This window comes from Peromyscus eremicus, chromosome X, assembly GCF_949786415.1.
Source record: "Peromyscus eremicus chromosome X, PerEre_H2_v1, whole genome shotgun sequence".
Taxonomy (NCBI): Eukaryota; Metazoa; Chordata; class Mammalia; order Rodentia; family Cricetidae; genus Peromyscus; species Peromyscus eremicus.
The window spans coordinates 133,503,396-133,529,654 of NC_081439.1; the positions used below are offsets into that span (position 1 = coordinate 133,503,396).

Sequence of the window (26,259 nt, forward strand, 5' to 3'; positions counted from 1 at the left end):
GCCAAGAAAAGGAGGAAGAAAAAGGCCTATATTGATACACTAGTAGTGCACTATGGTTGATTGCCTAAAGTCGTAACAGAATTTTAAAACAGGCCTTGTAGGAGACAGTGACAACCAGATCTTATAATCAGATAATTCCAGAGGCTACAGAGCAGGATCATGTGTGTGTTTTCTGGAAGAGTTAAGTTTATTGGATTAAATTAGGATAAGAAAATCATTTAAATTTTTACTAATTATTCAAGTATATATCTGCTCTATAGGTTGGAGAAACTCTGGTGATGAAAGTAAGATTACTATTTTTATAGAACTCACAACTGGACATACCAGATGATGGAGAGCCTTGTAGCCATGTTACAAAATCTAAGATTTATTTCAATTTTGTTAAAATGTGAAGAGAAATCATGCCTTTGCTTGATGCTTAAAAGAATGGGCTAAATTACTTTGCAAAACAGAGTATTTGAAGTCATGGGAGTAGATTAGATTGTCCGGGAAGGAGAAATTTTGAAGAGCAAAGGAAGAGTATTGTCTTTCCACACAATTTCCTGAGAGGCTTAGTGAATGCAGAAGCCATTCTACCCACAAATCCTACGAGTACAATTTCTTTCTTTCTTTCTTTCTTTCTTTCTTTCTTTCTTTCTTTCTTTCTTTCTTTCTTTCTTTCTTTCTTTCTTTCTTTCTTTCTTTTTCTAAATCCACTGCTGCATTATGACATTACCATCTACTCTCCAGGGTTTCCATGATGTCCTTTTAGGTCAGTGGTTCTGAACCTTCCTAATGCTGTGACTCTTTAATACAGTTCCTCATGCTGTGGTGACCCCCAAGCATAAAACTATTTTCATTGCTATTTCATAACTGTCATTTCACTACTATTAAGAATCATAATGTAAATATCTGTTTTCTGATGATCTTAGGCAACCCCTGTGAAAGAGTTGTTCGACCCCCAAAGGGGTCACTGCTGTTTTAAGTTTTTCTTCCTTTTCAGTATTACAGAATCTTTGTTGTTCCACAGGCAAGGCTAAAGAGCAGGACTCTGGGCTGTCTGTCAGCAATGATATCTGGATAGATGTGTTCCTTAGTATCTGTAAGCTATTCAAAGATTTTGGAAGCTGCTTGTCCTATAACTTGATGGACATGAAAAGCAATCCATGCAGCTATCTTAGAAAGGAATTACAAACAAGTGTAGAGCAAGTACAAAAGCCCTGAGGTGGGAATGCTCTTGGAATGTTTGAAAAGCAAAATAGGAGGGGCTGGAGAGATGGCTCAGCAATTAGCAGCACATACTGCTCTTGCAGAAGAACTGAATTCAGTCGCCATATCATGTGGATCACAACTGCCTGTAACTCCAGCTCCAAGTAATCTGTCCACCTCTTCTGGCTTCTGAGGAACAGAACACATACCCACACATAGACTCACATGTATATACATAATTAGGAATGAAAAAATAATTTAAACTAAAGAACAAGAAAGGAAACTATAACTGGTATGAGATGAATAAGAGGTCAGCTGTAAGAAATGAGGTTGCAGAGATGATAGAATGGAATTCATTTTTAATGATTCTTCTGCAGACTATTGGAAGGACTTCGTGCTTTGAGTGAAATTGATAACCACTGGAAAATTATGAGTAGGTCTTTGTTTTCAACTCATGCTTCATCAGGTTCCCTTTGGCTGCTATGTGGATAATAAACTGTAGTAGGGGAGGGGTAGCAAGAATGGCTGTAGGGAGACAAGTTTTATTACAATAACTCAGGTGATAAGTAACATTGGACATCAGTGTGTTAACATTGAAAGTGTTGAAAAGTTGTCAGATTGTTGTTTTACTCTTATGGCAACATAATTTTCAGATGGCTCAAATGTGGAGTAAAAAAGAGAAGGAAAGAAGAATGACTAAGCTTTTGTCAGGAATACAGAGGAGAAAGTTACCATTTACCCAGGAGAAGGTTATGTCATGGTTTGAAGTAGAAGATCGGGAGCCTGATTTGGGACATTTAAACTTGTGGCGCTAATGAACAATTAAATGAAGACAATAGGTAAGTAGTTGGTTACAAAAGTCTGGAGTCCATGGATGACTGGACATATGAGCTGGACATATCAGTCAAGGGCTTACTGGCTCACATATGGTTCTTAAAACCACAGAATGGCTGATGTCACCAAGGTATATAAATGAAGAAAAGATGACTAAGCCTAGAGAAAGTTTTAAGAGAGTGGAAAACTCTATGAAATGCTGCTTCATTGTTAATTTTTTATTTCTTCTTTTCTCACTCCCCTTCTTAATTTACTTGACTGCAAAAGTGGTAAAGCTGTGCTGAGATTAGCCTGTGTTTACCTAGATGTAGAATCAAAGATTTCTCTTGTGTTTCTCTCAGATATGCACTATCCACCTTAGAAAATGTGCTACATGACTATGTTCCAATCTGGTCTGCACACTTGCAATGTTCCTCACATGATACAGTGTGCTACAGTTGTTCTGAAAAAAAAAAAAAAGGCAATTTAGCTTAGAAAAGACTTTCCAGTGAAGACAATAGTTGTAATTAACCACTTGCCTGCTCTTGATTAAAAATTATAATGCTGAAGTTTTAGGCTTCAAATTCAACTTTTTACATAGTGGTTTGGGCTGAAAATGAAGTAATGAGATTTCTGTGGTTTTCAACATGAGAATCATATACTTTTAAGAAATTGTGTCCTCTCTTTGGCTTTCAGATACTGATGACTCTGTTTACACACAGTAGGTCATATCATATTAGTATACACTACAGTATCTGATTGGTATCTTACTGGTATCCTTGTTTGCTACAATGAAAGGACACATTCTAGAAATAGCTACAACACACATGTGGAATCTCACAGTCACATAATCAACCATTTTACTAAATACAAGCATTTTCATTCACATACAGCTAAATAAAGAATTTTTCACATTTCATTACAGTGCACAACAAAGTGAGGCAAAGTATACAGTACATTTTGTTCTGGAATATAAGACAATCTAATCCAACATGCAGTTGTGATCATTGTTACAAGTTAATCTTTTCTTTACCTATGTAGTAAAATAGCTTCTAACGCTTTATCCTCAGTATTCTATTTCACACTTATTTTCTAAAACCCACTTATTGCAGTGACAACAGGACTGAATTCTACTAAAATGATTTTTAAGATTTTTCTAGAACTTATTTAAGCAGTTAAGTTCAGCCACCTCTGCTGCATCTATGCTGGGTTTTTTGAAACCCACGTTAAAAAGCCAAAAATGAGAAAGTATATAATGTATTTTAGTCAAGAAAACTGGAGACATGTTTTATTTCTATGCGCCCCCTTTTGAGTTGACATGAATCTAGTCAACTCTTATTTATCCATGGGATAATCTTGGCTTTGGAACCATCTAGACATGAGTATAGTTGTTGAAATTTTGTGTTAACCCACAAAAAGGTTGTCTTCTACAACCAAGAAGCTGACAATTTAAAATTTAAACTGTATGAAATGAATATAGACTAAATGATCACTTCACCTGCAGTTGATGATGTGAAGTGGTCCAAGATGATTTGCTTATCTAAGTTGGAGCAAAGGTGGCAGAAGGGTTTTCTATAATTTTTATTATTTGGTTTATTTTAGCTGAAACAAATTCCCAGATTTTCTGATTCAAGCATATTCATACTGAACTTGAACAGGATATTGCAAAAACAATTTGCCAATCTTTCTACCACAATGGATATGAGAAATTTGACTCTAATCAGAATAGTTTTCTTACTGTGAAAAGTATGGCTTTTGCCTAGCTGAACTGGCTACAATCCAAAAAGTAATTTAAAGCATCACTTCTTTTCAAAAGATAATGAAATTTTCATGTCAGCCATTCTAATTTGCTGATGTGGTTAGCTGTCTGTTCACCTGAGAATTAAAAGCTGACTCTCTTGGGTAGACAGGAGCCAAGTGTAGGTACATAGCAGACAGGTAGCCAAGGTCATTGTGGTGTGAGTACTTTACCCCTATCCCACTCCCCATTGTTGTATTTGGTTCCTTTCAATAAAATGTTCATAGTGTTTGTGAGACAAACACTTAGAAACCCACAGTTTTAATGTGTTTTCAGTTGTGTAGTTAATCCCTTATTTAATGCCCTCCTGTCAATAATAACTGAATGGGCTTTACCTTTAATTTATTCCTAGATTCCTGCAGGATTATAGCTGAGCTGTAAAACAACAAGGAAAACATATCCTATCATGTAGAGAACATTAATTTATAATCACATGACTTCCAAAGTTAACAAATTATTTATTCATGTGACAGCATTATGATCCAGTGAAAAAAGTTAGGAATCAGGTAGACTTGGTTCTTGCTTTCTTATTCTGTAAAATGGGGTAAAAAATCTCACAGGCCTATTATAGTGATCAAATAGGTAAAGTAAATTAATGTGCAGAAATTTTAAGGGTTCCAGGGCCACATGTTGAGCAAATATTCAGCACAGAACCAATGAACAAGGGCTTGATTAAGGTTTTTTTTTTTGTAGACAATCTCTATGTTGTCACCATCAGGTACCTAAAGAAGCAGGCAGTATGCTTACTTCCAGATTGTGGTTCGCTGATGCAGTGAAAGCCAGGTATGGTTAGAGGACAAAGAATGTGGCCTTTGAGTTACAATGTTTCTTTCTTCTCCTCACATGGTCATTTTACATGGGACAGTTTCTTTCATACAGTTGGTAACTCTATCATGAGAGTGTACACTTTCTCAAATGTGATTAATAACAAGGTGTGAATGACTTCCCTTTTCATATTCACAGCATTTTTACTAGAATGCTCGACCTTGAAAGGGCCTTACCAAATAGCTGATTCATATGGGCCTTTCATTTTACAGTTGAACTGTTAGAAGTGAATTAGTGTGTTTGTACCAAACTCAGAACACATCTGGCATGGTATTACCATTGAATAAATTGATACCATACTCTTTTTTTCAGTTATCTTAATTGTCCCCAATTTGATACTTGATTTCCTTCTACATGTTTTTTATGGTCACCACCTCTGAAAAGTTGAAATATCAAGGAACAGTTTTTTTCTCTGTAGGTATGTTTTCCTGGAACCTAACCTCCAAAACCCCACATCCTTAATATGTGGTCCACAAAGGGCACACAAAGCAATCATTGCCGAGCCTGAGCCACAAAACAATGTCTGATCTAGCCCATGTTAGCAATTTAGTTCCTCAATCACAGCACCCAGGCTCCCTATCTACCCACACATGAGCCTGTCAGAGCTCTACCCCTAGGAAGAAGGCTCATTTGTTATCCAAAGGTTGAGTTCTCTTCAGTCACATAAGGATTCTACTTATTTCTATAACTTTTAAGTTCAAGTGGAGAGTATGTTTTGAAAATGGAAGGGTTGACTAGCACAAACATCTCCTCTCTGATTTGATAACCTCTTCTGAAGAGTGAACCACATTTGGTACAAATCCACTCTTCACCCCTTCCCAACCCTCCTGGATTGTAATCTCCCCCCTTTTAACCAGCTCATATATGTCTCTTGTCAGGTCTGTGAAGGCTTTCTCCACATTAATGGCATCTCGGGCTGACGTCTCAATGTACTTCATGCCGTATGCAGCAGCCAGTTTCTCGGCCTCGTGGCGAGTCACTTGCCTCTGTGTATCCAGGTCACACTTGTGACCCACCAGAACAAATACAATTTGGTAGGGCTGAACGTGTACTTTGGTCTCTTCTAACCACTCATGGACATTCTGGAAGGACCTGCGGTTGGTAATGTCAAATAAGAGAAGACCACCTACTGAATTCCTGTAGTAGGCGCGAGTGATGGATCTAAAACACAAGAAAGAAGTAAAGAATAAAGTTCGTGCCCAAACTCCTTCACTCCAATGAACTCAGTGTATGCTAGTGTTCCTGATTACTGACAGTCCTTCAGTAAATATAAATGCCATTCTATAACAATAATGATAAATTTTCAATTGGCTAAAATGTTAAGATGGCCCTTCCTAGAAATGAATGGTCATGAACTTTCAGGTGTTTTCCCTTGATCCAGCATGGAAAGAACCCCTAGGAGATGATTGAGTTCTATTTTCCACCACAGCTAACTCTCCCACTCCAAGTCTGAACAACTAAAACACAATTCTCTTCTGCAAAATAAGGCATCTGAGTTACAGAGTAACCATTAAGCAAAACAAAATAATGGGCAATAAAGTGTTTTTGTTTTTTTGACATGGCAAATTCATGCAAGTGCTAGTAGTTTAAAAGAATTTTCAGGAATTAGATGATTTTATTATAATCAATAGAGATTATAAATATAATTGACAACCCCAGAAAAATATCTTGCAAAATATTTCAATTTTTCATTTCTTTGTTTCCATTATTGCTATTTTTTTTCAAGCAGGGGCCATCAGTCACTTTTGTGAAAAGAAAACACAATCTTGTTTTGTATTTCCTAAGCCACACGAGAATGGGAAAATGGGGATGGTACAATGTTCTGGGCCAGGGATGCAGAGATGTCTCAGTAGTTAAGAGCACTGACTGCTCTTTTAGAGGACTAGAACTTGATTTCTATCACCCACATGGTAGCTCACAACTGTCTTAAACTCCAGTTCCAGGGGATTTGACATCCTCTTCTGGCCTCTATGGTCACCAGGCACTCACATGATTCATAGACACATATACAGCCAAAACACCCATACACATAAAATAGTAAATTTAAAAATGCTCTGGAGAAAAATGCCTATCATCTCTACTCATTGACAAAATCCAAAGGGAGTGGCTGAGGAAGCACTAGCTGGGAGAATCTGCCAAAATAGTCAAAGCATTCCCATCAAGTTATATTATTTAATTTGATTCATGTAATTAGTAATTAGGTTATTTCTAAAGCCTACTTGTACATTTATTGTGCTCAAACAGAAGAAACATCACATATTTTAATTTCTTGAGTTTATGAGCCTCATTATAAATATGTATTATGGTACTTTGCTTAAGAATATAGGAGCTTATGAAAGGATGTAGAACAATTTGCCCATATAATCACTTGCTTTAGACTACAATTTTTAAAATATATGTCTATTTTTAGGATTTCTGTCTTCTCAGATGGGTATGATAAATAATAAAGAGATCTATAGCTGAAAATTTAAGGGAAAATGGCCCAGTGTTAATGGTGAAATGTCTAGGGAGTTGCAGCCCAAGCTAAAGGATGGTATGGTAGGCCTTACAAATGAGTTCAAGTTCTCCAGAACTAGGGAGATTAGCCCTGGGGAACAAAAATATTCCTAAGTCTTTTATGTTTGAAGATTCATGGAGAATGATAGTTATATCAGAAAATATTATATTTTGTGAAACTGTTGATTTGAGAAATCAATGAGCAATCTATCAAAGCTCTAGAATATATTTATGCATTAGTGGTTTGTATTTAGCACAGAAAGTGTCAAAATATTTTAAGCATAACATAAAGCTACATAGAAGTAGACATTTTCCCCAAATAAAAAGAAATCTTAACATGAAAAGATTAATGACAAACTGGGGAAATATTTTACAACATGTATGACATAAAAGGGTTAATTTTTTTATTAGACAGAAGTCCAGGCTGGCCTTCAACTACTCATCATCCTCTTTCTTCAGCATTCAGAGGGCTGCAATTATAAATGTGTGCCACCACTGTTGGTGCTGGGATTATTATTTTTAATATGTAAAGAAGTCCTACAAATCAATACTGCATAATACATAATGAGTAGTAAGTATGAACAAGCTGTTCAAACAAAGACCCCAGCAAACATATACAACATACTATTCTTTATTTATGAGAACTTGTATAAAATATTTGCCAAAGCTTTGTACAAGTGGGAAGTTAGAGGCAACTTAAGTTTGTATTTATTACCTGTATCCTTCTTCAACGACCTAACCAGTATCTTCTATGCTCAACTAATGTTCACTGGAGAATGAATAAAAGATCATATATATGGAGTATAGAGTCCTTTTGTTCTGGTTCCTGCTGCTCTACCATACTTTAGTTCAAACTGTTCTCTGCAAGTTTTTATGTAATTTTGTTTCTGTCACTTCTGTTTTTATTCATGCTCTTTCTGTTTTTATTCATCTCTGGGCATTTCCTATCTTTGCTTGAGCTTCATCTTCTCCAGTTAAACTTCTCTCCTCTGTATCCATACATAAAATCACAAATACATACTAAAAGGAAGAACAAAGGATTGTGAGAGAAAAAATAAACATACTCACTGATTACCCAATAAGTGCCCAGTGGTACAGTAGGGAGTGGCATATAAATACAAACAACAAAACACTCTTTTGTGTGTTGCCTCTGTATATGTTTCTTCCGACTATACTAGTACTGAAGTTCCAAGAGGTTAGGGGCTCTGTCTATTTAAATTATATGGCATTCCCTTTGTGAGTAACAAACAATTCCTCTCTCTGGCAACTGAATGTATGGTGGTTCCAAGAGAGAATCAATTAATCAGTCTCTAGTTCCTTTATATTAGGGCATATTTCTATTTCTTTCTTTCTCTCTCTCTCTCTCTCTCTCTCTCTCTCTCTCTCTCTCTCTCTCTCTCTCTCTCTCTCCCCAAATATAAACAGAGATATAGCAAGAAGTCAATATACATCTATCTAGTTTATCTACTTACCTACCTACCTATAACTTTCAGTTACATTAAGATGACTGGGAAATATTTTTTTAAACTATGGAATATAGGCTCTGATTTTGATGAATTATATAGTAGTCAATTACAGATGATTTATTGGCTACCAAAAAGCAGGTTGATGGAGTTGTGGTGCAAACAATGTGTTAATGAATGGCCTTCCCCTGCCTGGGAGATTCTTTTCCTGAACTAAACTCCTAGCTAGCTCAAAGTGAGCTTGAGCAAAAGCCCCAGACCCTTGTTTGTCACCTGTGTGGCATCACGAAAAAGAACCAAGGAAGTCCTTTTTCCCCCAGGGATCGGATAAGCCCCAAAGACCCTCCCACTGCTCGCGCGGGCCCGTGCTGCACTCCCACCTGAACCTCTCTTGACCCGCTGTATCCCAGATCTGGAGCTTGATGCGTTTTCCTGGCTCGATCTCCACCAAGCGGGAGAAAAAATCTACCCCCACGGTGGGGTCTGAAACCTGAGCAAAGCGGCCCTCGGTGAAGCGGCGGATCAGGCAGGACTTGCCCACCGTGGAGTCGCCGATGACAATGAGCCGGAACTGGTACAGCCAGATGGCCTCCATGGCCGTGGCCTGGCAGGACTCTTCGGCCCGGGCCTGGGGAGGCGGAAGGGGGCGCCCCACCAAGGCCTTAGCTCTGATCAGCCCTTATCTGGCTCAGCCGTGAGCTCATCACTGGCCTGGTAGACTGAAGCAAGGTAGGCCCAGGCTCTGGGGGAGCAGAGGGATGGATGCCGTGCTCGCAAAGGTGATGAAATGGCAGCAGCATCAGCACCACGCACTCTGACTCATCACCAAAAAACCGGGTTACTGTAATTCTTCGCGTAGATGCGACACTATCTCCACCACACTGTTTGTAAGAGGAGCGCATACAAAAACGTACAGGAAACTAGTGTATTCCCTTCTTAATTACATCAAACACTCTCCTCTTAATTTAAACATTTCTCTGCATTAAAATTGCAAATACAATTCATTTTCATTAAAGCTAGAAAAACAATACAAAAAAGTCCATAATTAAATAATTGTCTACATGTTTCTATGCTCAAACATGCAAATATTATTATTCGTGCATTTATCACTATTTCTTTCTTAAAAAACAGACAAAAATTTACTTTTAATGTGATACTTTTTGTGCAAATAACAAAGTATCATAGACATCTCTCCATTTCCAACTCATTTTTTTTTTAAATTTTGCAATACAGTTCAGTTCTACATATCAGCCATGGATTCCCTTGTTCTCCCCCCTCCCGCCCCCCCTCACCTTCCCCCTAGCCCACCCTCCATTCCCACCTTCTCCAGGGCAAAGCCTCCCCCGAGGACTGAGATCAACCTGGTAGACTCAGTCCAGGCAGGTCCAGTCCCCTCCACCCAGGCCGAGCCAAGCGACCCTGCATAGGCCCCAGGTTTCAAACAGCCAACTCATGCAATGAGCACAGGACCCGGTCCCACTGCCTGGATGCCTCCCAAACAGATCAAGCCAATCAACTGTCTCACCCATTCAGAGGGCCTGATCCAGTTGGGGACCCCTCAGCCATTGGTTCATAGCTCATGTGTTTCCATTCATTTGGCTATTTGTCCCTGTGCTTTATCCAACCTTGGTCTCAACAATTCTTGCTCATATAAACCCTCCTCTTTCTTGCTAATTGGACTCCCAGAGCTCCACCCGGGGCCTAGCCATGGATCTCTGCATCCAGATCCCTCAGTCGTTGGATGGGGTTTCTAGCACAAGGATTAGGGTGTTTGGCCATCCCATCACCAGAGTAGGTCAGTTCGGGCTGTATCTCGACCATTGCCAGCAGTCTGTTGTGGGGGTATCTTTGTGGATTTCTGTGGGCCTCTCTAGCACTTTGCTTCTTCCTATTCTCATGTGGTCTCCTATTCCTTGTTCTCCCTCTCTGTTGTTGATCCAGCTGGGATCTCCCGCTCCCCCAAGCTCTCTTTCCCTCAACCCTCGCCCTTCATTACCCCCACTCATGTCCAGGCTGTTCATGTAGATCTCTTCCATTTCTCTGTCATTGGGCGATCCCCGTGTCTTTCTTGGGGTCCTGTTTTCCAGGTAGCAGTCTAGTCATCCTTGTTCCACATTTAGTATCCTCCTATGAGTGAGTACATACCATGTTTGTCTTTCTGAGGCTGGGTTACTTCACTCAGGATGATTTTTTTCTAGATCCATCCATTTGCTTGCAAACCTCATGATGTCATTGTTTATCTCTGCTGAGTAGTATTCCGTTGTGTATATGCACCACATTTTGTTTATCCATTCTTCAGTTGAAAGGCATCTAGGTTGTTTCCATGTTCTGGAGCTAGGGGAACTCTCTTCCACTGCTGGTGGGAATGCAAGCTTGTACAACCACTTTGGAAATCAATATGGCACTTTCTTAGAAAATTGGGAATCAATCTCCCCCAAGACCCAGGTATACCACTCTTGGGCATATACCCAAGGAATGCTCAATCATACCACAAGAGCACTTGTTCAGCTATGTTCATTTCCAACTCATTTTTTAAAAACCATCCACACTGTTTTCCCTAATAGCTCTCCTAATTTAAACTGTAACCAACAGGGTGCAAGGGTTCCCCTTTCTCTACATCGGCACAGGCACTTGTTATCTTTAGTTTTGTTCTACCCTTCCCCCCGTCCTCCACTATGGAAGAACATGAACTCAGTGCTCCCATTACCGCAAATCATTACCACAAATTATGCAGTTGAGTTTCCCTGTATTTGAGGAAATCACAGGGGGTCAGCACATCCTGAGTGCAAATGATAAGCCTCATCTGGGTAGACCCCCATAGTGATCATGGTATCTCTTTATCTTTTTGATAATAGTACTTCCTACCTTGATGAGGTGATATTCTGTTCTGATTTGCATTTTCTTTGTGATTAATGATATTGAATATTTTTCATATTCCTTTCATGACCATTTGCATAAATTGTGAGACACATCTGTTGGATTTAATGCTTATTTTTGAGTAGTTTTTTATTTTGCTATTGAGTTTTTGAAATTCCTCCTGTGTTTTGAATATCAACTCTTTGTCAGACGTATGCATTATAAATATTTTTTCTATTCTACATGCTGTCTTTGCACTCTGTTGAATGTTTCCTTTCTTATGAACACTCTTTTTAATTTTACGTAACTGTTCTGTTTTTATTTTTATTTTCTGTTCTTTTGGAGGCTTTAAAGAAAAATATTATTCACTGCAATGTTCTGAAGCATTTTCCTTGTATTTTCTTCAAGGAGATGAATAATTTCAGGTGCTTCATGTCAGTATTTAATACATCTCTGTAATATGTGAGGAACTGGAGACTAGCTTCATTCTTTTGCATTTGAATATCTAATATTTCAGCACTAGTTATTGGGAAAAAAACCTTTTTTTTCCAGTGTATGTCCTTACCATCTTTGTCAAAATCATTTGGCTTCAGATGCATGGGTTTACATCTCAGCTCTCTTTTGTTCTATTGCTGTATGTGTTTGTATTTAAGACAATACCATGCTGTTTAATCATTACAACTTTTCAAAGTCAGGTAACATTACACTTCCTGCTTTGTTCCTTTTGAAAAAAGTTATTTGTCCTATTCTTTTTGTGGTTCCATATAAAATTTAGATATTTTTTGAAATTTGTGAAGAATGTCATTGGTATTTTAATTTTTTTCTTTATGTGTATGTGTGTATCTCTGAGAGTGAATGGCACATGTGTGCTCAAGGAGGCTGGAAGCTCCTTAGGAGCTGGAGTAACAGGCACCCAATGTGGGTTCTTGGAAGTGAAATTCAAATCCTTTGGAAGAGCAACAAGTACTCTTAACCACTGGGTCATCTCTTCAGATACTTAGAATGTCATTAATATTTTGACGAAGATTACATTCAATCTGTAAATCTCTTTGGTTAATGTAAACATTTTAACAATACTGATTCTTTCAATCCAGGAAGGTAAGATGGCTTTCCAATTTTGTGTTCCATGTCAACTTCTTTCACTAATGTTTTATAATTTTCAGTTTAGAGCTCTTTCACCTAAATTTGTTACTAGGTATTTTACTTTGTGTAGATATTGTAAATAAGATTTCTTTCTGAATTTCTATTTCAAGCAATTTACCATTGGTATGTGATAATTTTGATTGTCAATTTGATTGGGTTGATAATTACCTAGGAGATTAATGAAACATATTTTAGAGTAAGTTGGAAGGGTATTTTCAGGCAGGGCTAACTAGGAGAAAAAAACAGCCCTGAATGCAGGCAGTACTACTCAATGGTTGTTGATAAACAGAAGATCTTCTAATAGAAAATTTCATCTCAATTGCTAAAGCTGAGGAGGTCACAGAGAAAGGGCATAGTAGGGAGCTCTCTGGGTCAGAGAAGGGCCATGAAGCCTCAAGACTTGTGGGCTTTGTGCCTTATTGTTTCCCATGGAAACCGTTCTGAGGAAGTTCAGGAGAAAAGCACTTCAGAGCTTGCGGCTTTTCCTGTTTAGGAACCAATACACATAGTATGAGCTCTAGTAATTTGTACCTTCTTTTAGAGGGAAGATTTTGCCCAAATGCTTCTTTGAGTCTTTCCAAAGTATTTTAAAAGATGAATGAGATGGCTTCTGTTAGTTATTTAGCGGCGCTCTTACCTTGCGAGGAAATGTCACGAAACTCGACAGAAGAAGAGAAAGCCGGAAATATGGCGCCGGCTTATAAAGGCTGGGTGGCGTATGTGCGTACACAGGTCAACGTAACTACTCCACACCTGTGCAGATCACATGGCTACGTTGTGCACTCTTACACAACCATGCAAAGTCATGGATCCTAGTCACTCGAGATGCCTTGACCTGGAAATGGCTATTTTGACCTGGAACTGGCTAGCGCGGGTGCTACATACAACTTTGATGAATTCATTTATTGCTTATATTTTGGCTGATCTATAAACAGGGGGCAGTTTGACTTGTTTTCCAATTTGGATGACACCCCCCTATTCCTGATTGATCTGGCTAGGCCTTCAAACACTATGCTGAATAAAAGTGAAAGTAGGTATTTTTGTTTTGTTCCAGGTCTCATAAAAAATGCTTTCAACTTTTTTTCCAATTCAATATAATATTAATTGTTGGCTTGTTCTAAAATGGCCCTAATCATGTTAAAGTATATTACTTGTATACCAAATTTGTTCAACAGTTTTATAATGAAGATGTTGATTTTTATTGGGTAACTTCAATTGAGATGAGCATGTAGTTTTTGATTTTCAATCTGTGGATGTTGTTTTTGTGTTCATTGATCTGTATATATCTGTATATCTGAATCTGTATATATCTGTATATATATATATATATCTGTATATATATATATATCTGTATATATATATCTGTATATATATCTGTATATTTCTATATATATCTGTATCTGTATATAATATATATCTGTATATATTAGTTGTCTGTATCTGGACCCTCCTTGCATTTTTGGATGAATCCTATTTAGTTATGGTGAATAATCTTTAAATTCAGTCCACAAGGCTGGATGTCTCAGCTGGTCTTCAGTATATGCCAGAATCCCAAAGAAATAGGCTCCAATACCAGTAAATGAGTGGACTTGCCATCTAGAGTGAGGGCAAGCAGAAAAAGGACAAAGAATTTCCTTCTTCTATATCCTCTATATAAGTGTGGCCCAGATTAAATGTGGATCTTCCCACCTCAAAAGATACAGTTTAAAGGTGGGTCTTCCTATTTCAAACTATTTAATTAGGAAAAAGATCCCTCACAGATGTTCCCAGATGCTTAGATTTTAGTTAATTCCAGATATAGTCAAATTGACACCAAGAATAGGCATCACACTTTCTTTTTTTTTTTTAATTTTTTATTTTTTGGTTTTTCTGAGACAGGGTTTCACTGTGTAGCTTTGCGCCTTTCCTGGATCTCGCTCAGTAGAACAGGCTGGCCTCAAACTCACAGAGATCCACCTGGCTCTGCCTCCCGAGTGCTGGGATTAAAGGCATGTGCCACCACCGCCCGGCCATGGCATCACACTTTCATTGAGTTCCTTCCATGCTCCTCCACTCTCAATTTGTAGCCTCTTTTGTTATTATTGTTACACATATACAAATACAACTTGCTTAGTCCATTTTTGTTGTTTGTGTTTATGACTTTAGGTCTGACCACTTTATGTTGGATAAACAACAAGAAGGCTCAGTCCTGGGCAAAGCTAGTTCTTCCATTCCCAGCAGTCATTAGTTGTCTATAGTTCTTTGTTTAAAGGTGAGTTGCCATGAAAATTTCCTCCTTCCAAATTAGGATGTCTATTGATATTATCACTGTTCTATTCATGTTTATGCAGCTGATTTTAGGAGAGTCTGTTCTACATTATATTATATACTTTCTAGTATTCTGGTAGGTTTTTTTGTTCGCTTGTTTTTTTAAGGTTTCTGGTAATCTAGATTTTAAAAAAATTAATATACTTTTTATTTGATATTTTATACAATATATATTTGTCATATTTTTTCCTTCCCCAGATCCTCCCCACCTCCCCACTCAACTTCAGCATCTCCCCCACTCTCTCTCCAAAACAAAATAAAAATTCAAAACAAACAAAAACCCTAAACAAAGAAACTGAGAAACAAAAAACCCCATAAGACAAAAAATACCAAAGCAAAATAAAAGCACATTAAAAGCCATGAAGTGCGTTTTGTTTTGGCCAAATTCTCCTTGGCATGGATCCTTCCCTGGAGTATGGTTGATATACCCAGTGACATTCCATTGGAGACAACTAGTTTTTCTTTCCCAGCAGGTATCAATTGCAAACACCTTCTTGGTTAGGCATGGAACTTTGTTTCATGTCCCCTTCTCAGTGCTGAGATTTTGTCTACTTTGAACTCATGCAGGTTTTGTTCATGCTGTAGCAGTTCGTATATATGGGTTCATATATATGTGTATATATATATATATATATATCTATGAATATGTATATACATATGCTGTGTTGTGGCTTGTTGCTGGAGAATTTCTCTCCAGCTCTCGCCGCCAAGTCCTGCCAGTCCCAGAGCCCACTTATAAAATAAACACACAGACTCTTACATTATTTAAACTGCTTGGCCATTAGCTCAGGCCTATCATTGTCTAGGTCTTACTCTTATATTTAGCCCATTTCTATTAATCTTTACTTTGCCACATGGCTCATGGCTTACTGGTACTTTACATCTTCCTTGTCCTGGTGGCGGCTCCAGGCAATCTCCCTTCTCCTTCCTGTTTCCTCTTTTCTCCTCTCTGTTAGTCCCGCCTATACTTCCTGCCTGGCCACTGGTCAATCAGTGTTTATTTATACAGAGCGATATCCACAGCACTTCCCCTTTTTTTTCTTTTTCAAAAAGGAAGGTTTTTAACTTTAACATAGTAAAATTACATATAACAAAACAATTATCAAGCAAGAATTACAGTTATAATATTAAAGAAGATATCCTATCCACCTTATATTTGTGAGTTTAAGGTTTTATATCTAACTTATCTTTTATCATAACTAAGGAAAATTGTAACTATCTAGTTTTAACTACATCAAAGACCTCAGAAGGATATAATATTACCTGAGAAATGGGAGAAGGATGCAAGCAACTTTTGGGAGTCTTGCAGGGTAGACAGAGACAGCTGACAGCCTGGACAGTCACCTCATGTTCCTTTGTAAAGTTGGGGCATCTGTCTTCAGCCCACAGGCCTAGAGTCTCTTGGTCATTCCTTTTAGTGTCCTATAGAATGTCTGGCAGTCTCCTCTGTGAAGCAGGAAACCGAAGGACCATCTTGTCAAGCAAAGTTTAGTGGGTCATCCTTCCATGGGTCCTGTATATCCAGTCAATCAAGCAGTCCAGGCAAGAACAGTTTCTTGCCCAAATGGCTATCTTTGCCAAGGTGAAGATAAATTCCATATGCAGTGTCTTCGATGCCCATCCTCTTCTCTGAAGTAAATCCAGTGCTGCCAGGAGCAGACATGTCTCACTGTCCAGAAAGTCTAAATTTTAAAAAATATTTTAAATGCCATATTCTGTAGGTCTTTGAAGTATTTGAACATTATTTATCTATCTGAAATATATCTATGTATACCTAGAAGACTTAACTAACATGGCCATAAGTATGATTATCATAGATGACTAATTATTAATCTACTTAATTATCCATTTTAATCTAAATGAGTTACATAAACATAATACCTTAAACTAGAATAGAAATATATATACAGTATAACAAAATTAAGTTTAAACTTATATCAATAAACTAAAATCTTTACCAGTGTAAAACATTTTAAACATAAACTAAAATCTATACCAAATGTAAAACATTTTAAACAAGTTGTTGTTCTTTAATAGTAGATTTATTAATTTACCCTTTTATCTTATCATATCTATGTCCTATATATTTATATCATATCTCCTTTTCTTTAGAAAGAGATTGTATTTATAATCAACCTATTTTAAATAAAAATATTGCTTTTTCTCTGTCCCACACCAGAGGGTTCTTTTGATATGGGACAAAAGAATCTTTTAACCTTTTATTTTAGGAATATGTCTGGATTTAGAGAGGGAGTGAGCCGATTCCATCTCCAAAGCCAGCTTAGTATATTTGGGAATTTGGGCTTAGCTTCTCTTACTACTTCCTGCTGGAAGAGGGTGCTGTATCTTATGGGGACACAAAGAAAATTTTAGGATTATGGAATAGTCCGTGAGGGTGTATTGTCTGAGCCAGTCGCCTTGAAACGGTTCTGGATGTTGGATCATCTGGGCCATGGTGTCATTGGAGACCTTTCAGGTGGTCTTGGCTGGTCAAACCTGATGTATCTTAATCTGGAATAAATGCATAGCCTCTGGCTTTCTGTAGAAACAAAAGCAGAGCCTCCTTTCCAAAGTAACATATCCTTGCATCCAAATTTTGAAGTCAAGGTACCTTTAAAATATACATATTGGTATAGTTCAACAGCTTTTACAATCAAATGTTTTTCTGTAGTTAAAAATCTCAAAGACAACACAATCCAGATTCTCTGTGTAATATTCATCGTTACGTGGCTTTTTTATATTAATTTACCTTTTTTGTCTCTTTCAAGCCTACGTATATTTTACACACATTGTAAACTATTGTATCTGAATCAGTCTTATTGTGAACCTATTGCTTTAAACTGCAGCATTTTAAGGCTCAAAAGGCGCTGTGGCTGCTGGCTCCACCCACTTTAGCTTCCCAACATGGTGGTGGTACGTTTTCTGCCAGCTCTGGGAGTCATCAAGTCTCAGAAATAGTGGGTCTACGCTTTTATCAAAGTAGCGTGTAGCCCAGAAACCTCTTTTTTTTTTAATACCAGTAAAGACTAAATCTACCACACAGCATAATGTGCCACTGGCACATGCCTCATTCCCACCATACTGGCAGTCAAACACAAACACCAGGAACCCGCCCATAGTTGAAACCTGCATTTTGCGGTGTCTAGCTGTCCATATGAGACATGAAGCAGGAACCTGTTTTTGGCTCTGTTGAGAATTGTTTATTAAATATTTTAGGTTTAAGGTGGAAACTCGAGCCATTGGGTGCCATTTCTCAGGTACCATTATATTCCTTCTCAGGTCTTTGATGGGATTGAAGATTAGCAGTTATAGTTACAACTTTATATATATATATATATATATATATATATATATATATATATATACACATATATATATACACATATATATAATATCTTAGATAGAACATATTAAGTATTAGATTCAGGTTCTTTAGGATATGACACCCTTTGGAATGATCTTTGTAACATACTATTTACCTACGCTCTAGACTTCTCTGTATGTGTTTCTTGCTTGATATTGTTCGCATTGATTGTAGTTCCATCTTATCTAGGTCATTATCCCTCATTACTCCTGGACAATATTTGATAATCATTCCTTTGTATATAGTCTTGTACTAAGTTAGAACCTTCTTATTTAGACAAAAAGGGGGAGATGTAGTGGGTAGCCATTCCAGCTTTGGTCTGGAAGTTCTAACCCCCATTGAGGCTTTGGTAACTATCTTACCCACAAGGCGGGGCCAAGGGAGGGCTCTGAAGACCTGAGATCGGGACGTGCAGCGTTCTCTTGCGGCTGGGAGCCCGGACGCTAGAGGTGGACAGAGGAGAGTTCTCCAGAGAACATCGCCAGACTACTGCTGCGTCTTTCCCAGAACCCTCAACCTACCTATCCCTTCATTTGTAAATTATGCCATTAAATAAATCTTCCAAAGACATCAACAGCTCTATCTTTAAAATGGTTAACAGACAAGCCTGTATGGGTCCAGCAATGGCCTTTAACAACAGAGAAACTCCAGGCTTTAGAAGAGCTGGTAAAAGAACAGTTAAATGCTCAGCATATTGAGGAATCAACCAGCCCTTGGAATTCTCCTGTATTTGTTATTAAAAAGAAATCTGGTAAATGAAGAATGGTAACAGACCTTAGAGCAATTAACAAAGTAACTCAGCCAATGGGCTCTCTACAATCTGGAATTCCTTTGCCTACTCTGTTACCAAAAGGATGGCCTCACATAGTTATTGATTTAAAAGACTGTTTCTTTTCAATACCCTTACAAGAAAAAGACAGAGAAAGATTTGCTTTCACAGTGCCTACTTACAATAATTCCCAACCGGTTAAAAGATTTCAATGGAGGGTCCTCCCACAGGGAATGTTGAATAGCCCAATTCTGTGCCAATATTTTGTACAATAGCCATTGGAAGTGATACATAAAAAATTTCATAAATCTATAATTTATCATTATATGGATGATATTTTACTAGCTGACTCAAATGCACATACTTTAGAAAGAATGTTTGAAGAAGTAAAGAAAACTTTGCCTTGCTGGGGATTACAAATTGCTCCTGAAAAGATACAAAGAGGAGATTCTATTAATTATTTAAGATATAAAATAGAGCTACAAAAAATTAGACCCCAAAAGGTGCAAATTAGGAGAGATCGACTACAGACTTCTCATGACTTTCAAAGATTATTTGGAGACATTTCTCATCTAAGAACTATTGTTGGGGTAAAAAATGATGAACTGTATAATTTGTTCCAAACCTTAGAAGGTGACAAGGACTTAAATAGTCCAAGAGAATTATCACCTGAAGCTGAGAAAGAATTGGCCTTGGTAGAAAAGAAAGTACATGAAGGGCATGTGGATCATATTGATCCAAAGCTGGATTGCATTTTGGTTATTTTACCTTCTAGGAATTCTCCTATAGGAATATTAATGCAGAGGGAAGATATTATATTGGAATGGATATTTTTATCAAATAAACCAAATAAAAAATTAAAAACTTATGTGGAAAAAAATCTCTGACTTGATTTGGAAAGGAAAATTGAGACTTCGTCAATTAGCAGGAATAGACCCAGCAGAAATTGTCGTACCTTTAACTAAGGAGGACATTGAAAAATTATGGGCAGAAAGTGAACCTTGGCAAAGAGCTTGCAGTAATTATTTGGGAGAAATTAACAGCAAATATCCCAAAAGTGATAGAATTGATGTTATAAAGAGAGCTGATTGGATCTTGCCTCGAATTGTATGGGAAAAACCCATATCTGGAGTTCATACATTTTATACAGATGCCAACAAACAAGGAAAGGCAGGTTACAAATCAGAAAATTTATGTAAAGTGGTTCAAAGTCCTTATAATTCAGTTCAAAAATCAGAATTGTATGCTATTCTGTTGGTATTAATGGATTTTTCAGAACCTCTCAACATAGTAACTGACTCTCAGTATGCTGAAAGAGTAGTATAACATATTGAGACTGCAGAATTTATCCCTGATGCTTCAGAATTAACTTCACTATTTATTCAATTACAAGATACAATCAGAAAAAGGAGTTATATATAACTCACATCCGATTCTATACTGGTCTGCCAGGCTCTCTAGCACAAGGCAATGATGAGATTGATAAATTTTTGATAGGGAATGTGCTGGAGGCCTCAGAATTTCATAAAAAACATCATGTCAATAGTAAAGGTTTAAAAAAGGATTTTTCCATAACCTGGCAACAAGCCAAAGAAATAGTAAAGAAGTGTCCTACTTGTTCCTTCTACAATCAAACGCCATTACCAGCAGGATGTAACCCAAAGGGTACTCAGAGGAATGAAATCTGGCAGATGGGCGTGTTTCACTTTGCAGAATTTGGAAAACTGAAATATGTACACCATACCATTGATACTTATTCAGGATTTCAATGGGCAACTGCTTTGAGTTCTGAAAAAGCTGATTCTGTAATCACTCATTTGCTAGAAGTTATGGTCATCATGGGTATACCTGCAGAAATCAAAACTGACAATGCTCCAGCATATGTCTCTGTTAAAATGAAACAGATTTTTGCCTATTACAATATAAAGCACATTACAGGCATACCACATAATCCTACAGGTCAAGCAGTTATAGAAAGATCAAACAGAACTCTAAAGGATATGCTAAATAAACAGAAAGGGGTAACAAAACCCTCCAGAAATAGACTGCATAATGCTCTATTAACCTTGAATTTTCTCAATGCCAATGAGAAAGGAACAATAGCTGCAGAGAGCCATTGGATAATAGAAAAAAACTACAGAATTAAATCAGCCTGTATACTTTAAGGATGTGCTGACCTCAGAATGGAAACCAGGATATGTGTTATGTTGGGGACGAGGTTTTGCTTTTGTTTCTACAGGAGAAGATAAGCTGTGGGTACCATCAAAATTGATAAAGGTTCGATTTGAACAAGAGGGACCTCTAAATTAGAGGAGGTGATAGTTCATCAACCAGTATGAACATCCAATTTAAACTAACTTATACCAGTAACACATGCCTTTTCATTTAATTAGATAATAACTTGCCAAAAAGGAACATCACCAAAATTAGTCTTGGGGAAATGTTTTTGTTTTTGTCTTTTAGGAGAATGAAGGTTAAGGAATCTGAAGAACACTAGACAAATGAGACAACTGAAGAAGTAGGACAAATCATCTATCCCAGGAAACAGAGTGAAATGGCGTATAGATATATCATCTATAAATTTTTTTATAAATCTTCCTAAATGTTTGTTTCTGCTCTTCTCTAAAAAAATTTAACACTATTGGTCTTCTAATAATCCCAGTTCAATTAAAATTTAAAGCTGACTTTGGAGTTGGAGAATGGCTTTCTCCTTCTTTAAACTCAAGCATGTTGTTTAAAGGAAAATGCAACCTCCCTGTATCATGCCAGAAGAAAAGAGCCATCTTCTTCTATGGGACAGGAGAAAAGCCAAATTAATTAAGGGACTATTCTACTACTAATCTCAACTCTTTGATTCTATTCTGATTCTTTAAACTTTTCTTAAAGTATGAAATTTATATCAAAATTTACAAGATTAATATATATATATATATATAGATACATATACATTTTCAACTTTGTTAAGATATGAATGGGCATATAGAGTACTAACTAATTCTAGAAAGAAAAAAGGCTTCAATTAGCTGCATATATATATATATATATATATATATATATATATATATATATATATATATATATATATATATATATATGTCTTTGTGTTTGAGTCTCTTATCAGTTTTCTGCAGGAAATCACGGCCAGGCTTAACATCAACTGAAGTCTCCAGGAAGAAGATGGGGCCCCACAACAACAACAATTCCACGTGGACAATGATAATATCACTAAGCTGACAAACATCATCTACAGATCAGCTTTGAACTACAAGGTGCTCATAGCAATTTTGAGAGGGCTAGCTGAGATGATCCAGTCTCAAAGACTACTTGAATAAGGACTTGAGATAAACCCTGAACTTTGGCATTATACACAGACTGGATAATGAAGGATATAGTTACCTTTCCTAGAATTTGACAATTAACCTAAAATTTTTCTTTCAGGATAAAGATAACTTCGCCCATACCCAGCAGGAAGCAATTTTAAGAATATGACGCCCACATTCCCAAAGAGGTGGTGTGGGGTGGGTGGTTTTTTTTGGTCTTTTTTAATGGGTTTTGGGTCTGGGATAATTTTCATTGTTTAGGGGGGTTGGTTACAAGCTGTTGTCAAGGGTTAGGAAAAAGTCTAAGCAAAGGAGATTAGATTTAAGGTTCTTGTTTTTAAAAAAAGAAAAGAAGACAATTACTAGTTTTAAATACTTTACATTGGATTGGATTTTTATATTGTATACAAAATATATATATTGAAATTGCTATTGTTAGAAAATGCTATATGTATATTTCTAATTGTACTTATACCGTTCATTTAACAAATAATGCAATTTTCTGATCCTTGAATGTTATTATTACCAACTATTAGGATATAAAGAAATGAAAGTTAGTAGTTAGACATTACAATAGAATTTTTAGTCATATTAGATATGTTTTAAAAAATTGAGCAGATATATTTTAGACAGATCATCTTCAAACCCTTCAGAGATCTATAGAATATGACATTTAAAATGTTTTAATAACTTAGAAAATTTTTCTTTTTGAGACATGTCGGCTCCTGGCAGTACCAATCTACTTCAGAGTAAATATGGGCATTGGAGAAACTGTATATGGAGTTAACTTTCATTGTGGCAAAAGTTAGCCACTGGACAACAAAGTATCCTTGAATGAACAGGACAAAATGGACAGACAGGACATGAAACAAAGGACTACTGATTCTTGCCAAACCAATTCTGGTTATGGCTTTATCAAAAGGCATCTTCTGAGGCCAGCACAATATGGCACCATCCCTGAAGTGGCCGGAAAAGGTACAGTGCCCTTTTCTTCGAAGGCTGCTGAACAGGCAATGGGCTGATGCCTTCTGATGTGCAATGGAACAGCAGCCAAAACAGTTATTCTTGAAGAGTAACTAAGCTCACGCCTCTCAATAGTAGACTGGCATTTGATAGAGGGATGTGGAGAAGAATGGGATGCTGAGATGAAGCCATATATACACAGCCAAGAAGAATGGACAGTTGAATTAAAAAACCATCAACAATTTCCAGAATTTAAAATCCTGAATCATGACATGACACTAGTAGAATTCAGGTGTTTCTGGTACATGGACTGCTCTCACCCAATGTGAGGTTGAACTGTGGACCTTGTGTATATCCTACTTCACAAATGAGTCTGTCAGATATGCTAAGCCTATAGGCTGAAGATGATGCCCCAGCACTGCGGAGAAACCTCAGGTGACTGTCCAGGCAGCTGGCTGTTTCTGTCAACTCACAAATTTTTGGAAGTTGCTTGCATGCACTTCCTGTTTTTTTTTTTGTTAGCTAATATTATTTCCTTCTTGGGTCTCTGAGGGAGTTGAAGATTAGTTAGTTATAGCTGAAGATTAGTTAGTTATAGTTGAAGATTAATTAGGATAGAAAGTGAATTAGATACATTTTGGACTTACCAAAATAGGATAGATAAAGAAATTATTTTCTCTGAATTTGTCAAATACAAATGGACTAGACATTGTTTAGGTATTTATTACTTGTATATATTGTATATAGTTATTGTACTTTTGTATATAGTTTTTCTTTTGTTAGTTATAACCTTTTTCTTTTTATTAAAATAGAAAAGGGGAAATATGGTGGTATTTTATTTGTACTGAAATGTGATTTTAGTTGTATGTTAATAAATAAAGTTGCCCAGGGGTCAGAGCTATTAGAGCCATAGCAAGAGCGTGGCGGGTGGTGGCGTATGCCTTTAATCCAGCACTTGGTAGACAGAGCTAGGTAGATCTCTGTGTGTAAAAGGATACAGCCAGCATTGGAGATGCATGCCTTTAATCTCAATCACAACCATAGAAGACCTGATGAGGCAGTCATGTGTTTGGGTTTACCAATGAGAAGGCAGAACAGAAAGACTATAAAAACAAACACACAGGAAGTAGCTCCCTTTCAGAGAGCTCTCTTGCCTGAAGCAGGAAGGGTGAGGCTCTTAGCTCTGACCTCTTGGCTTTCTTCTCTGAATCGGCTCTGTGTTTCTTATTTAATAAGACGGTTGGTTACTTCTACAAGTTATAGTTGAAGATAATTAGGATAGAAAGTGAATTAGATACATTTTGGACTTACCAAAAATAAGATAGATAATGAAATTATTTTCTCTGAATTTGTCGAATACATATGGACTAGACATTGTTTAGATATTCATTGCTTGTATATATTGTATATAGTTATTGTACTTTTGTATATAGTTTTTCTTTTGTTAATTATAACCTTTTTCTTTTTTTCTTTTTATTAAAATAGAAAAGGGGAAATATGGTGGTATTTTATTTGTACTGAAATGTGATTTTAATTGTATGTTAATAAATAAAGTTGCCCATGGGTCAGAGCTATTAGAGCCATAGCAAGAGTGAGGCGGTGGTGGTGCACGCCTTTAATCCCAGCACTTGGTAGACAGAGCTAGGTAGATCTCTGTGTGTTCAAGGATACAGCCAGCATTGGAGACACATGCCTTTAATCTCAATACCAACCATAGAAGACCTGGAAGTCTCTACAGACAGGCAATGACGAGGCAGTCATGTGTTTGGGTTTACAACCAATGAGAAGGCAGAACAGAAAGACTATATAAGACAAACACACAGGAAGTAGGTTCCCTTTCAGAGAGCTCTCTTGGCTGAAGAGGATCGCTGAAGCAGGAAGGGTGAGGCTCTTAGCTCTTACCTCTTGGCTTTCTTCTCTGAATTGGCTCTGTGTTTCTTAGTTAATAAGATGGTTGGTTACATCTACAGAAGTAGTCTTGAATGCATTGGTACAGGAGACCACTTCTTAAATATAACACTAGTAGCTCAGACACTGAGAGCAACAATTAATAAATGGGATCTCCTGAAACTGAGAAGCTCCTGTAAGGCAAAGGATACTGTAAATAAGACAAAAATGACAGCCTACAGAATGGGAAAGGTTCTTCACCAACCCACATCTGATAGAGGGCTGATCTCCAAAAAATATATAAATAACTCAAGAAACTAGACTTTAAAAATACCGAACAATCCAATTAAAAATGGGCTACAGTGCTAAACAGAGAATTCTCAACAGACAAATCTCAAATGGATGAAAGACATTTAAGGAATTGCTTAACATCCTTAGTCATCAGGGAAATACAAATCAAAACGACTCTGAGATACCTCTTACATCTGTCAAAATGGCTAAGATAAAAAACACTGAGGACAGCTTCTGTTGGAGAGGATGTGGAGCAAGGGGAATATTCTTCCACTGTTGGTGGGAGTGCAAACTTGTACAGCCATTTTGCAACTCAATATGGTGGTTTCTCAGCAAATTGGGAATCAATCTTCCTCAAGACCCAGCTATACCAGTCTTGGACATATACCCAAGGACTGCTCAATCATACCACAAGGACACGTGCTCAACTACGTTCATATCAGCATTATTTGTAATACCCAGAACCTGGAAACAACCTAGATGACCCTCAACCAAAGAATTGTAGCTGGAGTTTTCTCTCTGGATCCCACCAAGCCCCGGCAGTCCGACAGTCCACTTATAAAATAAACACACAGATGCTTATATTATTTACAAACTGTATGGCTGAGGCAGGCTTCTTGCTAACTGTTCTTATATCTTAAATTAACCATTTTCTATTAATCTATAAGTTGCCTTGTGGCTCATGGCTTAAGGGTATCTTAACATTTGCTTCTCACCGTGGTGGCTGGCAGCATCTCTCTCCTCAGCCTTCTACTTCCCAGAATCCTCCTCTCTCC

At 37.2% G+C, this 26,259-nt stretch overlaps 1 protein-coding gene across 1 annotated transcript; it reads right to left on the reverse strand.

Moving 5' to 3' along the window:
- Positions 1-4,486: 4,486 nt before the first annotated feature.
- Rab39b (RAB39B, member RAS oncogene family) lies at positions 4,487-9,356 on the reverse strand. Its single transcript, XM_059250656.1, has 2 exons — positions 8,964-9,356; positions 4,487-5,785 (listed from the first exon to the last, which is right to left on the reverse strand). Exons 1-2 carry the CDS (start codon positions 9,176-9,178, stop codon positions 5,359-5,361), a joined length of 642 nt encoding a protein of 213 aa, XP_059106639.1. The 5' UTR covers positions 9,179-9,356; the 3' UTR covers positions 4,487-5,358.
- Between the last annotated feature and the right edge of the window lie 16,903 nt (positions 9,357-26,259).

Excerpts from the sequence above, each read along its gene's own strand:
- Rab39b (XM_059250656.1), bottom strand. The coding sequence starts at position 9,178 with ATGGAGGCCATCTGGCTGTACCAGTTCCGGCTCATTGTCATCGGCGAC. Across the intron at positions 5,786-8,963 it reads GCGGGTCAAGAGAGGTTCAG|ATCCATCACTCGCGCCTACT; the intron begins GTGGGAGTGCAG and ends CTTGTGTTTTAG.